This window comes from Morus notabilis, unplaced genomic scaffold (genome assembly GCF_000414095.1).
Source record: "Morus notabilis unplaced genomic scaffold, ASM41409v2 Scaffold685, whole genome shotgun sequence".
In the NCBI taxonomy this organism is placed as follows: Eukaryota; Viridiplantae; Streptophyta; class Magnoliopsida; order Rosales; family Moraceae; genus Morus; species Morus notabilis.
In genome coordinates, this window is record NW_010363506.1 from 17,268 (window position 1) to 34,967 (window position 17,700).

A 17,700-nucleotide genomic window follows, 5' to 3' on the forward strand; every position below is an offset into this window, starting at 1 on the left:
CAAGTTAGGTGCAACATTAAATTCTTTTGGTCAAATTTACCATAAAATCCACAAACTTTTTTATATTCTTAGACATTTCATTGTTAATTGAATTCCAACGCTAACAAGTAACAACACACACACACACACACACACACACTAGGTGTGGCACACAAACAGTGTATGGAATATGACTGATTGGAAACTAACAACTGCCTGGACCTTCCTGTAGTTACTAACCTGCTTTTTCCAATCTTCACCGTCCAAGTGCAACTCTTTGACTGGGGTATTGAAATTATTATATTATTATGGAAGTTTCATTCTTTTTGCCCATGTTTAATATATGTTAGTCTTGAGTCAATTATGAAATTATTGTTGGGGGAGATCAAATGGCATTTCGTACGGAAGAAATACAAAAATGCCACTCAAAAGATTGCATCTTTACATGGATACCACCCAGTGGTATAAACTTAAACATTTGTACTACTCAATTCATCAGGTGTTCTAACAGGATATTCAATTATCCTACCAGATTATTTTTCTTTACAACAAAGATGATTGAACATATCAGACTCCAATCTTCGACTATCAAAATATACATATATGTATTTTTTAAATTAACAAAGATAGCGAGAGACTAGATGGCATGAATGTAAAGTTGTTAAATTTTAGTGGCATACTAAGTAATTTTCTCATTTGGGCTCTTTCTGTTCTTTCCTTTTCTTTTTTTTTTTTGGTGGAACATTTCTTCCTATTCTTTGCTTGTGAAGCAAATGTGAAAAGAAGAAAGGGAGGGAGGGTAATAAATTGAATAGCAAAGAAGGATGCTGACAGGGGAAAAATTAAAGAAAAAGTAAAAGAGCCTTGATATTTACAGCCCACCAGATTGAGATCTTATTCTTCATTTTTTCTCGTACTTTCCCACGTATATATTACTACATTCTCTACTCAAGAAGATACAGAAAAAATATCAGCATTTACTCTAGAAGAATTGTAACTATTTAGTGCATTAGTGAGTGTTCTGTCCATGTTTTTTACCAACTAGTTGTGAATTTGATAAGCTTAGGTATTGACAGATTTAGTAAAGCTAAATCCTGTTTTTTTTTTTTTGTAGTTTTTGTTTCTGTTGAATTCAGAATTTAAACCATACACAATAACTTATACAACACAATTTATCACCCAAAAAAAACCAAACTAATTAATTAAGCTCATTCTTTTGCAGGACAAGGTTATGTTTATCACTCAATGAGGCTTGTTTGAAGAGTCTCTTGCATGAAAGATTTTTCAATTTTTTAGGAGACTGATATTTTCAACAGGAAAAATAAAAAGTATTCACTAGGGGTCTAGAGAAACTATAGATCATCTTTGACATGCGCAGAAAGTAAAATATTCTTCTTCTTTCTGCTTTGGTTGGAATCACTTTAGTTCAGCTTTAATTTCTCCACATTCCCTACAGGCAAGGGTACCTTGGAGGGTGATAGGTTGACAACTTGCTCTTGACTCAACCAGGAGAAAAAAAAAAAAAAAGGAAAAGAAAAGAAAAGTGTGGAAAGCCAAAATATGAAAATCCAGGGCCTCATTTATGTATAGGACTATAATAACAGAAAAATGTGTTGCCCAAAATAAGAAGGCATTTTAGAAAGAAAAAGAAAAATGCGTGTATTCCAATTTCCATCAAGTTGCTTTTATGTGCCCCAAGGCGTAGGGCATCAATCGGTGCATCACAAAATCGTCAAATGATCACTGCATGTGGGTCTTCTTCATAGCCCAGTTCCCTTCCTTCAACGTATTTCCGTAATGCCTTATATTTAATGCTTTCCCCTCCCCCCTAAAGTCGTGCTATTTAACACCATGATGTCTTAACATTTCATGTTACTGAACGGATCTTTGTGCGGTAATAGGCATAGCATAGAATAATGTTTTTTTATTTTATTTTATTGATAAGCACCCTCTGAGATTGGGGAGTTCGGTGCTTGAATCTTGGATCTCTCTTAGTGAGAGTCTAAAGAGGAATTCACAACCACTTTATCCAACCCTTTAGAGGTTGTAGAGAATAGGGCAGTAAGAATTTAGCCTGAACCCGACGAACATGCTCTACCTAAATTAATCCTACCCGAAATTTGTGATAGTTTTTTTTTTTCAGATTACAATAGGCCCAACCCGCACATTGTGGGTTGGGGCGCGGGTCGGGCTTCATTTGGCCCGTTACTCGCAGACCTGGACGAATTACATTCATTTTTCATACCACCTGGACCCTAATACTCTATCTCAGTATCATTTCTCTCAGTTCTCTCACCTCTCTTTTTCTTTGCGCCGCCCAGCCCAGCTCCTTAGTCTCTCTCTCAGTCTCTCTCACTTCTCACTTCTCTTTCGCCTCTCGCCTGGCCATCATCTCCGCATGTTTCCATCGATGCGCTTCCTTCTCCGCCATCTCAGCCGCTTCAATGGCAGCTTTGCACTTGGCCTTCTCCATCTCCGCAGCAGCAAGAGCCGCCTCTTTGGCCAACCTCGCTTCCTCAAACTTCCTGATCTCGTCCAGCTTCTACTGGCTCAGCTCTCTAACCTGCAAAATAGCGGCAATTTTAAAAATCTCATTTAAGGGCCTTATATATATATATATATTATTTTTTAAAGTATGAAGTTTACCTTATTCTTGGTTGAGATTGCTTCTTTGCAAATTGAGCTTGGCTGAGATTGCTTCTTTGCAAACTGAGCTGTACATGTCCATGGTTTACTTCAATTCAAGCTTTAGTCTTTTCATCTCAGCCTCTCTCCCTCTCACATCCTCCGCCGTTCATCTTCTTCTCCCTTGCGGCCTCGAAACTTCTTCATATTTGCGTTTACTTTTGATTTTAATTTTAGTAGATATATTTTGATTTTGATTTTGTTCACCGAACTAGAAGCACTGCTTGAACAAGTTGAGGAAGAGAAGAGGCGCCTAGCCTACCCGAGGTCACCCGAAGGGTTACGGGTTTGACGGTTTGTAGGGCCCAAGTTGGTGTTGCGGCCTAAAATTTCTTGAGAGAAAGAGGGAAATAGGCCAAGATGAATTAAAATTAATACGTCAAAAGTTTACATAAGTTAATAAATAGGTTAAATTATTGTTTTCGTTCATAATTTGTCTGGTTATGAATCATAATTTGACAAGTTATTGTCCATAATTATTCATAATTTGTCTGGCTATAAACCATAACTTACAAGTTTATCCATAACTTATCTGGTTATGAACCATAACTTGACAAGTTATGGCCTATTAATTTCTATAACTAAAAATTGACTTATATATTTTCTTAAGCTTTTCATATTGGCCTATTTTTTACTATTTTTCAAGTTTCTTCAACCCGTAGTGTCCAGCTCGGCCCAAATTTCCGGCCAACTTGAGCTTACCCGGCCGAATTACACTCCTAGTAGAGAATAATGTTATATTCTCATGCATGTGAACCCGGTCATAGGAGATATCTTATGTTAGGGAATTTCATAATAAACCGGAACGACAAGAACCAATTGCTCGCCTAAGAAACCGAACCGATTTCAACCGACCCAATTATAAATTGAAAATTCAGTTAAAAAATTGAACCGTTTATGTACACGGGCGGTTTCAATTATATGGATTTGAGGTTCGGTTAACCAAACCAAACCGAAGCTCATCTAAAAAAAAACGTTTTTAAGTTTCGCAATGGTGAGGAGTTAAACCCTTGACCCAAGGACTCCTTAGCGCGCTTAACTACTAGGGTAGCTGCCCTTGGTCTGTTATTAATGACACGCGGTTATATTTATTGACTTTTAGGTGTTTTAAAACTCAGCAACACTAAAAATTTGGAGTCCCACATCGAAAATGTATGACAATTTCTCCCACCCTCACATCTATAAAAGGCTATCAGTGCCTATTTATAAGGGCGCGGAGACGTTTGGTTCTATTTTTGATTTATGTGTATTTTTTGTGAGAGAAAACACTATAGCGAACCACGAACTATGATTCGAATCAGGATACGAATCCCCCAACTAAACCATTAAATTTTTTTTTGTTTGTTTTTTTTTTGAATTATTAAATTAAATAAAAATTCAAAAATAACACAGTTTAAAATTTTTAATTGAAATTGCGGTTTAACCAAAATTGAAACTCATTTTTCATCTTGGTTTGGTTAACCTTATTGTCTCGGTCGGTTTTGGTGGACAATCATCTACAAATGTCCAACGGAACTGATGAACACGTCTTGTTATTTTTCTCAGAAATTGTGAAATGGCAACTAAAATTGAGGTAAAATAGTTTTAGAGCTAGTCCAACGGTAACAGCCTTTTAATTTTTATTATAGGAGACTAGCCAGAGGATGGTTGGTTTTCTATTCCTGCCAAAACTATAAGCCTGCTAGATTCTTGATTTTGTTCTCTATTTTGAAACTAGTATAAAGCTGTTTAAAAAGAGGTAAAATTACGCTAGTTTGCAATCTAAAAACATAAAATAAGGTAACTGTGCTAGTGTGGCTTAGGATTTGAAAATGAAAACAGATATCATCTTAATTTTTGGTGTCTCAAAAGTAATTAGTTCGGCAACAATGTTGCGAATACATGCGACTAAACATATAACAGATTAGGACCATATTACTGTGTCCTACCATTTTATCAAAGGAAAGGAAGGAAGGAAGGACAACACCTCCCCCGCTTACATCAAAATGGCGTCAATTGGGAGTGCCTACTGCCTAATAACCAACTAGCTTTGTTTAAAACCTAATTCATTTTTGTCTAAAGAAAAATACAGGTCCACAAAAGAGGTGTAATATGATTTTGCTACATTCTTGCTCTAATCTCTACAACTGCACTCTCCTCATTGATGCATACTTTTTTTTCCCTTTTTTTTTTTTGGTGTCAGGATCCTGTTACATTAATGTCTTTTTATGCGTTTTGCCATTGTTGAAGTTTTGTTTCAACTTTTGGCAAAACAAAAAAAGTGTCTAGTCCCCCATTGGTTTACAAGCAAAAAGGACATGTCATGATCCTTTATTTCAAATTGGCCAAGTCGGAAGTATTTCAAGCACTAGTTCTGTAAATACTTTTGTTTTTCTTATCTCGTGTAACAAAATTTTTCAATGATTTTGGTTACTTTTTATTTTAATAATTTCTTATTAACACCTAGGTGACATGCCCACTAAGTATAGTATATAAAAATTTTGGCATTTTGTTTAAATATAACATATGAAAAATTTAGCATTTTATTGTTATTGGTTGAAATATTTATATTAACCAATATTTATGTTTTCATGTAATCATTATAACTTGGGAAAAAGTAAATTTATCATTTCAAATAGCATTATGCGTTTGAGCAAAAATAAAAATAACATAAACATCTCATATCATATATTTTGATGTTAAATATATAATTGACATTAACATTTGTATTGGAGATCGTCTTTCAGATTCAAATAGAATATACATTGATGGCAGCCTAAGTCAAAAGGTCACATTTCATCATAGAACCATGATATATAATATTTACTACATAACCCATTCTAAGATCATAAGATAACAAAATACAACTCATTTTATTCTTTTGTAAAACTTGCACAACTTGCATTTTGTTATCCATAGACCATAATAAGTCTTTATGCCAGTGTTCTAATTATAAGAAGAATCCATAATCGTCAAAAAAAAAAAAAAAAAAAAAGTTTAAAAACGCTTAGGCAAAAAAGCAGCAATCTCATTATTTGTTAACTTGAAGAAATCTTATTCGAAAAAAGACGACACAAAAATTGTTCAAACCATGACTAACTCTTTACTTTGACACCTTTTTCTCTTAATTTATCTCTAACTTGAAGATATAGGCAAAGTTAACCTATATTTTTTCGCAGCTTCACATATTGCCGCTAGCTCGTGAAAAGTTATATCATCTGTGTAACAATCACAGCTAAGGTTGAAGTGTTTTTCATAGGTTTTTATAAATGTAATTATGCTAGTTTGCATTTTGATGTAATCCTTTACACGAACAGAATGTTGCTCTTTTTTTCTTTTTCTTTTTTTTTTTAAATAATCTCGATCAATTTTAGACCAAAAGACAGTTTTAAAAAGGTCGATTAAATTGCTAAATATAATGTTACTTTAAACAAATAAGAATTACACTAAGCACCTATTGTAATACTCCAAACTAACTCCAAACTAAGGAAAGTTTTTTTAAAAGGAAAATTTAAGGAAAATTAACATATCTCTTTCACATATGAACTTTATCACGCTTCAAAAAAAAAAAATCTCTCGATAGATATATATTATGAAACAAAAGGATGAACTCTTACAACATCTCTAATTTTTACCTTAAAAAAAATCTCCAATTCATCTATTAGATAGTAATTAATAGCTGGAGGGAAAGTCTTAAAAGGGTAATTCGTTTAACGATCACATGCTCCAGTAATACAAAGGTCTTAAGTCTGGCCTCCAGACCAGTCCAACAAATGTAATTTTTTTGTAATTTAGTGTAACATTGTTCGTTTGTTTATATAACAGTTAGTTTATTTAAGTGTAATATTTAAAAAAATATAGTTTAACACATATAATATTGAGTGTTAATAAAGTGAATGTTAAACACACGATAAGGAATACGAAAAAATTAGACTTCGTTCACTTTGTAGATTTGAATTTTCAATTCGAGTTCAGATGTGACATTTTATGAGAATTTTTTACTGTAATAAAAAAAAATTAAATGTGACATTTTTAAAAAAAATTTTATTATAAAAATTTAAAATTAAAAACTCAAATCGATAAAGTAAACGAGTTCTATATTTATATCTAAGTCTTTGTCTATATATATGCGCTCGCCCGCGATATATAGGCTTACTTTCGCGTTCGGCAGCCGAATTAGAAGCCGCGGACATGTGTGCTGCCAACGCATAAAGGAAGCGACAGTTGTTGTTTGTTCATTCGTCAGATGGTTCTTTTTTGCTGGAGAGGTAGGTTATAGTATAGACATAGGAAGTTATAATTATTTTATTTATTCGCGGGTATAAGGGTAATTATGAAACATATTAAATGGAAAGAAAGTTTTTTTTTAATAGGCGGAAATGACATGGTAGCCTTTTTCCTAATATGTAACCTTATTTAACAGTGTGTAACATTAGTGATTCTCGTGGTAGAAAATTTTAAACATATTTGTTGACAGTTTGTGTGTAACATTGAGTATAACATAATGTATAGTTTATATGACCCTATTATATCTTTTAGGAATTGACAGTGCGACAAGATACTTTTGAAGAAAAACATAGAATAACCGTTTCTAAATGTTGTTGATTGTCGTTACAAATTGTTAAGAATTGTGAAAGATTTGTTAAGATGTTTAAAATGTCAAAGTAGTAAATTTTCAATGTAATATGGGTTGATCATACAATGTTTAGACGAAAAATAACGTAAATGCAAGAAGTGTGATTGTGACGAGGAACGTATCCATTAATGAGCAATTAATAAACTAAAGAGATGTTATATGAAGATCAACTTGTGAAGTGTAAAATAAAGCATCTTGGTGTGGTTGTGGATAATGAGAATTATGGCACAGATTAGAATCCAATCATGCTAACCAGACTAATAACAAAACGAGTATAACCACGTTCAGTTATGAAATGAACAAATATGAGCATAATCTCAGTTAAAATTTTTTCATTCAAACATAAACCAACATATTGTAAACAAAATTGTCAGTAGTGGTCCTAAGTAGGGATAGCATTTGTATAGAAATTTACTATTCATAAACGCTGGAAGAAAATTCTATTTGTAGTTTCAAGGATACCTTTAAAAAAATAAATAAATACAAATTCTCATTCCATTCTTCCTACCTAAACATTCTAAACTTCTTATTAATCACGAAACTTTCTATTGTTGGTCTGCATCACATGTAGATAATACAAAAGAAAATTATTTTAACATACATATCTAATTTGCATTAAATTTCTAATTAAGGGTTGTCGTATTAAACATTGAATGAATGATCAGATTTCAATGTAAAAACACCACTTCTCTTAGGGCCAAAACAAGATACAACTACATAGCCTAGAGGTTACATTCTATGTTAAAAAAGGTTACACATAGGAAATCAAAGGATTTCGGAAGACTTAATCAAATAGGGATTTAGTTTAACATTAAGGTATTTTCTAACAAGATTCCTGGTCATTGGTACCCAAAAATTGGACTATTCAACCATCATGCAAGATGGACACACACTTATTACCTACATGTTACATGTGAATGTTAAGCATGTTACACATACGAAAACAGTAATACCCATTCAAAGAACAAAAGAGCGATCTTCTATTTCGGTATTCCCTCTTTTTACACATCGAGGGATTTTTTTTTTTTTTAAAAAAAAAAAGAAAAACTAATTATAACACATACTAAAGTCTACAATATGTGAAAAAACAACGACGTTCTTTTATCAGAAACATTTGCATGGGTTCATTCATGTGATACCATTTAAAGCAAATTCTTGAGTGAACATTTAACCCATAGGAAAATCCACAAATGAAGATACCCATACCTGTTAGAGAGATTGTAATATATCTCTCAATTTTGATATCACAAAATTAGATTAAAACACATTCAGAAAGAGTGGGTTGACACAAGCACGCGCTGCAGTGCGCAGGAGTGCGTGCTGCAGCGCACGGACGCGCTGCAGCCTGTGCAAAACAGACCTCTCGGGTCTGTTTTGCTAGGCCCGTGCGCTGCAGCGCGCCCTGGGCGCTGTAGCAGCCTGCGCAAAACATACCTCTCGGGTCTGTTTTGCTAAGCCCGCGCGCTGCAGCGCGCCTCTTGGGCGCTGCAGCGCAAATTATTAACGGAAAATGTGTTTTCGTGTGTTTTGTGATATACTTTCTCACATATCTGAGCACTTATTAACAATAGAAATAACTATTGATATAAGTGCATCAGCATATAAAAGATAACCATCAAATTGAAAATGTATCTTTATGTGAAAGGTTGTAACACTTAAAGAGGATGGATACATCCCTGTATTTATTTGATAGACTTCAGAAAATACATATATATAATTGTTCTGGAACTCAATATTTTTTGCTGGATATTGTGTTCAATGGTTTGTTGTATCTTGGGGATAATTTGTCATTTAAAACTCATTAGCAAACTTTAAGAAGTGAGGACAAATAAAATCTTAAAGGAAAATATTCCTATACGCCTCAAACTCTCTTTCTGCTTTCTCTATTCTTTTCATCCTCCCAATTCTGAATTTTTCAACGATACCTAATTTCTCGCAGAAATCATTGTAATCTTCAAACACAATGAGTAACCCGATTCATATTGAACCTTAAACAACTCCGACCACAAATTCGCATAGGCTATCCACGTTTCCCCCCAAAAAATTACGGCACAATTTCCTCTGTTGAAGCTGCATACGAACCACTCCTTTGAGAATTAGGAATCTAAAATTAACGAGAAGAAAGTGAAGAGTCCAAAGAGGAAATTTCTCAGAAACGACAAGTCATTTCATTGTTGTATGATCTCATTATTTTTTTCAGCATTTTTTTTTTCCAATCTGTTCAGTGTCAGACTCCAAGGAAATGACAATAGGTGCCTTTTCATTGCTATTCAAGCCGTCAATTTCCAATCTAACGATCAAAAGATGTCGCCGGACCAGAAACGCCCAAAAAAAAACCTGCCGGATGCCAGAGTAACACACACACACACACACACACACACACACACATATAATCAATGGATGAAAATATCAACAATGAAGTTGAAAGCAGAAAGGAGAAGTCGAGCAGAAACTGTGAAAGGACTCGATGAATGAAGAAACAATCTCATGCATATCAATTCTAGCACCAAAAAAAAATTCATGCATATCAAGGAAAGTGAAAATATTAAAAATAATAGATGTGTTTGAGTTGGCGACTGCATTGTCAAAAGCTAGGGGGAAACAGAAGAAATAGTACAAAGTATGGTCTTGAGATATTTACAGTGTCAAAAGTAGGAAAGAGAGAAAGAATAACGGGCATCATAACAATAGAGTAAGAAAAACTAAAGAAGAAATTAGAGTTGAAGAGAGTTTCTTCTAGTGTTGAAGAGAGTTTCTTCTAGTGCTTATTGTTTTTTATTTTTTAATCGTTAAATTTGTATTAAAATTTGTCTGTTTTGTATATTTTTTAATTTGGTGTGATTTAAATCAGATTCAACGATCAAAAATTGAGACTACCGGTAAAACAAACTACTGGAGAAACTCTCTTAAAGTAAAATAGTTGAGCCAAAAATAAATAAAAAATAAACTACCTGGATTTATTTTATTATGACAAACAACATTTCAATTAGGGTTCAATAGCTAATGGACTTTAATTAATGAAAGGGAACACCTCAAGTTAGTTATCAAGTTGAACATTTAAAATTTTAATTTCGACATTTGGACCCTAATCGTTGTCCATTAAATGGCATCCATTACGTGGAATGCATAGCCATAAGCCAATGATTGTCAAATGCACTTTTGCATGCCAAAATTAAAATTTGGGGTTTAATATGCAAATAACAAAAAACTTTAAGGTGCATTGATGCAAAATTACCCTTTCCAACAATATTACATATATGATAGACATCTTTTCCCTCCTAAAACTGGAATGGACTAGACCTTTTTGAAGCTACAATTTTTCCTTTTTATTCTCTCTAGATATAAACACATGGGCAATATACATCTTAGAAGTCAGGGGAAAAAAAAAGAAAAGAAAAGAAAAAACCTTTTTTTTTTAAACTGTAAACGGTTTATGTATACTTAGACATATTTTGTTACATCTAAGAGTGGTATTTTTCATTTTCTAGTGGTTAGACATAATAAACCATACCAACTTCTAGCAAAGAAGTATGAGGCACGTTCAGTGCAACATCAGGCCCTCTGCAATTTTTGCTTAGGAAAGTATACACTATATCTATGGCCATTTTCTTCAAAACGGACGACGATTTCTTCGATTTTGCGTAGGAATGCCCGAGAATATAAGCGACGCCGGATTCTTTTGCATTCAGTATCTGCAAAGACTCATCTTTGCCAGCTTGGAAATCACAAGAAGGCCGAACCATGTTGTCTTCTTGATTTGAGTTGATGAAAGTGTGTTCTGTATTGTCCATGTCTCTAAAGCAATCTGTGCTAGTTCCTCTCGGATCACATTCTTCCTCTATTTCTACAAATTGTACTATTCCTGAGACTAGTTTATTCTCAAAATCATAGTTTTCTTGTAAAAGATCTTTGTAGCCATATCTCAGAATGCATCTGAACATGCTATACTCTTTAGGCCCCATCCTAGTGATAAGAAGGCGCTCCACTTCGCGGACGTAAGGAACTTGGACACATTTCACACATATGAAGACTAACACCTGATGGAAGGCGGGCAAATTAGTAACAAAGTGTCCGAAAACAGCTGGGACGCCATTAGTCAGATTGGTGTAAATGAGCCCGATTCCAGGGACACGAACCATGCCAAGACTAGGCCCCAAGGCCACTATCCTGTCCATGGAGACCTTGTTCTCCACATCAAATTGGTGTTTCTTGAGAGTTCCATAGTTCCATATGTACATTACAGCCATGAAGATCAAAGACAGCACAATTGGGATCCACCCGCCTTCTGGGATTTTGTTGATGCAAGCTGAAACGTAGAGAAGTTCAATTGATCCAAAAAACACCAAGAATGCTATAGAACTTATCATCTTTTTCTTCCACACTATTATCATCACTAGAGCCATTAAGCAGGTTGTCATAAACATTACGGTTGTGACTGCCAGTCCTAAAAAAACCCAACAAAAATCATCAAAAATTTATTAAGAAATGATGAATCTAAAAAGAAAAGAAAAATAAAAAGAAAAATGTTTACCATATGCATGGCCCATCATATTTGTGTCTCTAAGTCCTATTGTCACAGCTAAACAAAGGCACATTAACATCCAATTGACCTCTGGAATGTATATTTGACCATATATTTTGCTTGAAGTGTGAACTACTTTCACATGTGGAAAGCAATTCAGTGCACAGCACTGGCTTATTAAGGAGAAGGTAGCTGAGATTGCTGCCTGACTTCCTACTACAGCTGCAAAAGTCGCCACAATGAACACCGGCCAAAACACGGCTTCTGCGAAAAATGATAAATTCACATCAACACAGCTCAAAAAGATGGCAAAAGAAAAAAATTGGGAACTCTATTCAGTTTGGTTCTTGCCTGGTATGGCTTTATAGAAGCTTCTCTGAATATCCTCATGGTGCTTAGAGAGGAATGCAGCTTCGCCCATGTATGCAAGAATCAGTGATGGATATACTAGAAATGTGAAGGCTATCTGGAATAATTAAAGTTTTAAACCTAAGATTAAGATGATATAGGAGATAAAATTTTGAAGATCCTAAAACATTACTGTTCAATAAATAACGACTACAAATTTACCTTAATTGAGAGAGGAGAGAAATGGCCTAAATTAGCAAACATTGCCTCCACACCTGAGATAGTATTCCGGAGAAAAGTTTCCAGTAGCTTTATAATCTAGCAGCAAGTAAACCACTTAACTGCATCACAAGTTCAAAGGAGATATACCTGTCATCGAAAGAACTACACCGCCTAACGACACCCATCCTTCAACGCCCGTGGTTCTGAGGAACTTGAACATGTAAACGGGAGAGAGAGCGTGGAAGATGCGTGGATTCCAGTGGAATATGTTGTATATGCCTATGCCACTGATGCACAAAAGCCAGGCTGTGACAATTGGTGCAAACATGAAAGCAACTCTGTGTGTCCCGTGGTGCTGAAGGGAGAAAAGCCCCACCAAAATGACACATGAGATTATGACAACATAATCTGTAAGAGAAGAGGTCAGAAAGGAAATCTTTAACTTAGGTGACAACATTTAAAGTTTTGTTATTAGTATACGAAACTCACTGTCATGGAGTTCTGTGATCTTGAGTTTAATTCCCGAGACTGCTGAAAGAACTGAAAAGAGAAAATCATTGGCCAAAACATTTTTTATCAACTTTCTAACAAATAAAAAAACCTGAAAATTCCACAGAGAAACATGAAACTCAGTTAATTTTGTTACCAAAGGCCATACACATGTTTTGAATACGAAGTGTAGAGGAACTGAACTAAACGAGAACTGTCCAGGTGAGGACATGAACATGTAATTCTTCATTACTGGGAAGGTTATAAAACTTATCAATGTCCTCACTAATAACTTATGGAGTTTTTTTTTTTTTTTTTTTTTTTTTTTTTTTTTTTTTTTTTCAAAAAAGAAAAAGCTAGGCTAGGAAATTAAGAATTTAAGCAATGAAATTTGAAGGCAGTTATGAATTAAACTATTTTAAGAGGTTTTAAGAGTTGACTATATCCAGACACCTGATATTGCAGGAGTTAGTACTCCATCCCCAATTGCCATAGAGGTTCCAAGCAGAACAAAGACCAAGAGAGCTTCGCAAAATCTCGGATGCTTTTCAAAGATTAGCTTCAGAGTTGAACTCTGCCGTGTGTCATTGGATCCTACTGTTACATACGCAGACAGTTTCTCATCTATGGATTCCTGATTAGGTAGAACACTTAATCTCGCGTGACGGCAGAGAAGCGAGTACAAGGCAAAGGTACCACCTGCATGAAATTCAATAAAACTTCATTTCAAACATTAATCAGTTATATATAGCATGTAATGCTTAAACTTGCACAACTCCTTGTCTTAAATTATAGTATAATGTTTTATAGTCATAAGGAGAAGACCCTCAAAAACCCCATTTGCCATTTTTTTTTCCACAAAAAAGGTGATGTGACAATTACATCTGTTCCCTCTCAGAAAATTTTGCATAGCTGTACCTTTCGGTATTCCCAGGCTCAATCATGAATTTCTAAGCAAGCTCTAAGTATTTGGATTAAAGAAAATAAGAAAAAAAAATAACAAAGCCCTACCTTCACCGTTGTCATCGGCTGACATGACAATTAAAACGTATTTGAAGAGAGCAATGAGAGTAAAGGTCCAGAAGATAAATGAAAAGACCCCAAAAATCTCCTCATCATCCTCATGAAGGCTAAACTTCCCAGAGAAAGTGGTCTTGTAAACATAGAGAGGGGAAGTACTGAGGTCGCCATAAACCACTCCAAGACTTTGATATGCCAATATTAGCACAGTTGTACTTGTACATGATACCCTCTTCAAGTTCTGATAAAAAGAAAAAAAAAATCTAAATATACAAGCTAATAAGTTAAATGGTTTAGAGAAACCGCAAGAAAAACTATGAAAATCCTCATAAGTGGGACAAAGCATCAAAGAACATTGATTTTTAGGACCCGTTTAGTTCGTTGATTCAAGTTTTTAATTCGATTTGATATGTGACTATGTGAGGAACATAGAACTTTTTACTGTAGTAAAAAAATTAAATGTGACTGTTTCTATGAGTTTTTTACTGTAAAAAAAACTCAAATTGTAAACTTGAATTGATCATAAAATGAACGAGACCTTAATTATTCATTTTCTTACTTGGTTAACAACAATCTTTTTCTCGAGAAACACAGGCAATAATTCAGAAAGATTTTTTTTTTTAATTCTAGATTCTATTTAGTGCTGATATTGTCAGCTTTTAATCCATTTAAACCTGCGAAAACCTTGTTTCTTCATAGACCTATATTATATGTCAGCTTTGTAATTCAATACTTATATTATTTATATTAATCCAACGATTATGTAATTATAAATAAGAAACACTTGAACCTATATTATTTAACCTATATTATTTATATTATTACATAATCGTTCAAGTGTATCGTAATTATACACTCATTTATATTATTTGTAATTATAAATAATATAACCTAGGCTTTGTTTCTTCAACGATTATATCAGCTTTGTTGAAATAATATAAATAAGTGTTCTCTTAAACCTTCACAGAATCCTTTAATAGAAATAAAGGCATTCAAATTCAACCAGAAAACAGGAAACAGAAAACAAAAGGGCCTGGCACATTTATGCAAAACATATTGTATTCAACCAGAAAACAGGAAACAGAAAACAAAAGGGCCTAGCACATTTATGCAAAACATATTGTTCACTCAGAAACTGCTTTCGTTCAAGCTTTACGAGCCTCATTAAAAAAACAAAGGACCATAAACAGTGATGTTAAACAAGAAAAAGAACAAATGGAAATATAAGAAAGAGTTCAACATCAACATGAAAAATGGTGGCTGGTTAATTCAGAGAGAGAGAAAAAAGAAAAGAAAAGTACCCGTTGACAAATTCCCTGTTCCACAAATTCTTCAGAACGGTTCATTGTTTATTTAGACAGATGAAGAGAGTGAGAGAGAGAGAGAGGTACAAGAAGAGCCGTCGAAGGAGAAGATATATAGGCTTAGAGAGAGAAACAGAGGTAGAGAGAGAGAGAGAGAGAGAGAGAGTGTTAGAAGTGAAAGCCGTAGTAAGTAGAAAAGTGGCGAGTGTTGTGTTTAACAGACATGGAAGAAGTGCATTCATTGCCTTTTACTTAACTCTCCTCAAACTTCGTATTATATTTTCCCTCTAAACCTCCTAAGTAGTATTACCCAGGTCCCTTTTTAAGATTTTTTTTATTTATTATTAGTATTTTTTTTTTCCGCTAAGGGTATGCCCACGAAAAGGCAAAGCCGAAAGAAAAGCTCCTGAGTCCTAATCAGACATAGTAACCACCGATGGCCCAGTGGTAAAGAATTATCGAGGTTTGGTTTGTGGTTAAAAGTTTGAGCTTTTCTTAGGATCTTAAATGTGAAGCATATTTCTGTTAGTATTTGATTTAGTGTGTCCATGACCTCAGCTCATGTATTTTGAATGGCAACACATTTTGTGGGACTGTGGTAGGGACTGTCGTTAAGATCTTTAGGGACTATTTCTGTTAGTGTTTAAAATCCTTTTAATAATAGTCAAACAATATGCTAATATCGGTCATTCCCTTCTCTTATTAAAAAAAAAAAAAAACATATATAGTAATTAACTTTCTAATAAATATAATGTTTATTCTCGTTTTTTCCTTGGTCTTGTCTTTTAAAAAAAAACAATGGAAGTTCAAGCCTAAAGAAAAATGCCAAAAAAAAAAAAAAAAAAAAAAAGAGAGAGAAGAAGAAGAAGATGCCTCTGTGGTTTGCCATATCATTTTAAAAACAAGAAAGATGTGCATTACGTGTTTAGCTCTTACCAAATCTGGACCTCATTTTAACATCACAACCTTGGATACGGTCAAATTTAGGCATAGTTCTTCTTAATTTTTTTGCTTAGCAAACTCTACATAGGTACAATTGGTTTTACATTAGTTTTATATTCACTTTTTATTTATTTGTGAAAAGTTTCACATTAGTTTAGGCAACTTTTATTCTGAATCAAAATTTGACTGAGACCACACCTAGATTCAAATATATTAGGTAAGCAATCTTGTTTATTTGGGCATCCTAATTTACTCCATAAATACACTTGCTGAATTTCCCATGCCGCCCTAAAGTATTAGACTGCGCTAGAAGTCACACTTATTGGTGAACTTTATAACAGCATGACCATTGACCCCCCAACACATTAACCAGTCGCCAATTATGCTGAGGCCATCTCTGAGCGGAGCTATATGGACCAATGCTTCGAGTAGTTATCATTAATATTTGATTCAAAGATATCTATCGTATTCCACTGTTCCTCATGAGACAACAATAAACTTTGGGCATCCACCACATTTGACATTACTCGTTTTTTTTTTTGGTTTTTGGCGCTTTTATCTTGTGAGCTTTGAGTGAATTGACAAGTTAACTATTGATTTTTTTTTTTTTTTTTTTGGGGATAAACTCGTAGTATTTGGCTACTATTTATTGCATCGTTGAAAACAGTGACCGTCTTTTCTAATAGATAAAAGTTAATTTAGCTAGTTTCACCTAAGGGACAAAGTTAGTTTACCCTTGATTTTTCTTTTTTTTTTAGAAGAAAAAAATGCGGAGTATCCCTAAATCAATAAACGATAATAAAATTTGCGATTAAGCATGTGAAATAATGTGCTATGATTGTAATATGAAATTTCAATCTCTTCCTTTAGACGATGTTTAAAGTGAGTTTCCATATGAATTTTAACAATCTTTACCTATTTGAAGACGCTCAGTGTAATTTTATTAAATTCAGGGTATTTAATTTTCCTTTCATTCACACTAAAAAAAAAAATAGATTTGATCAATCAAGCCGACCCAAAACTACCCCTTTGCTATAGAAAAGTCAAATCAAGATAATTGCTTAGGATGATTATTGGCACAAAACTATGTAGATCATTAATGAAGTGAAGGGACTAAATTATTTGGGAAAATCTATAAGAAATAGACAAAAGCAGCCAGCCGGTGCGCCTTCTGCAAAATCTAGTTTTGGAATGCAAAATATGTTCAGTGTATTAAAGGTTCGTGAGAAATAAAATTAAAAAAAAAAAAAAGCATTTATTTTGATTTTGGTAAGCGAGAAAAATAAGAGATTTTCAAAGGTAGAATCGATCTTTAGACAATCTGTTGTCAAGTGGTAGGAGAACGTTTCTGTCTCTTTTGCATTATTTCCTGCAAGTATTGGGTCTAGTGCTGGAACTTCGGGTCGGCGGGCCGCCCGAAGCCTGAATTTTTTCGGGCTCGGGCGGGCCGGCCCAATTCCCGCCCGTCCAAGCAAGAAATTCGGGTTCGGGCTCGGGCAGCCCGGATTTGACATGTCCACCCTTGCCCGCCGCCGTCTAACCACCGTATACCGCCGTCCGCCGGGATTTTTTTA

At 34.3% G+C, this 17,700-nt stretch overlaps 1 protein-coding gene across 1 annotated transcript; it reads right to left on the reverse strand.

Annotated features, from left to right (window-relative positions):
- Positions 1-10,477: 10,477 nt before the first annotated feature.
- On the reverse strand, positions 10,478-15,310 carry LOC21390984 (potassium transporter 1). Its single transcript, XM_024169712.1, has 9 exons — positions 15,182-15,310; positions 13,872-14,121; positions 13,314-13,559; positions 12,861-12,911; positions 12,519-12,779; positions 12,372-12,424; positions 12,153-12,267; positions 11,811-12,065; positions 10,478-11,723 (listed from the first exon to the last, which is right to left on the reverse strand). The coding sequence occupies exons 1-9, from the start codon at positions 15,224-15,226 to the stop codon at positions 10,771-10,773; spliced, it is 2,229 nt and encodes a 742-aa protein (XP_024025480.1). The 5' UTR covers positions 15,227-15,310; the 3' UTR covers positions 10,478-10,770.
- Positions 15,311-17,700: the final 2,390 nt, after the last annotated feature.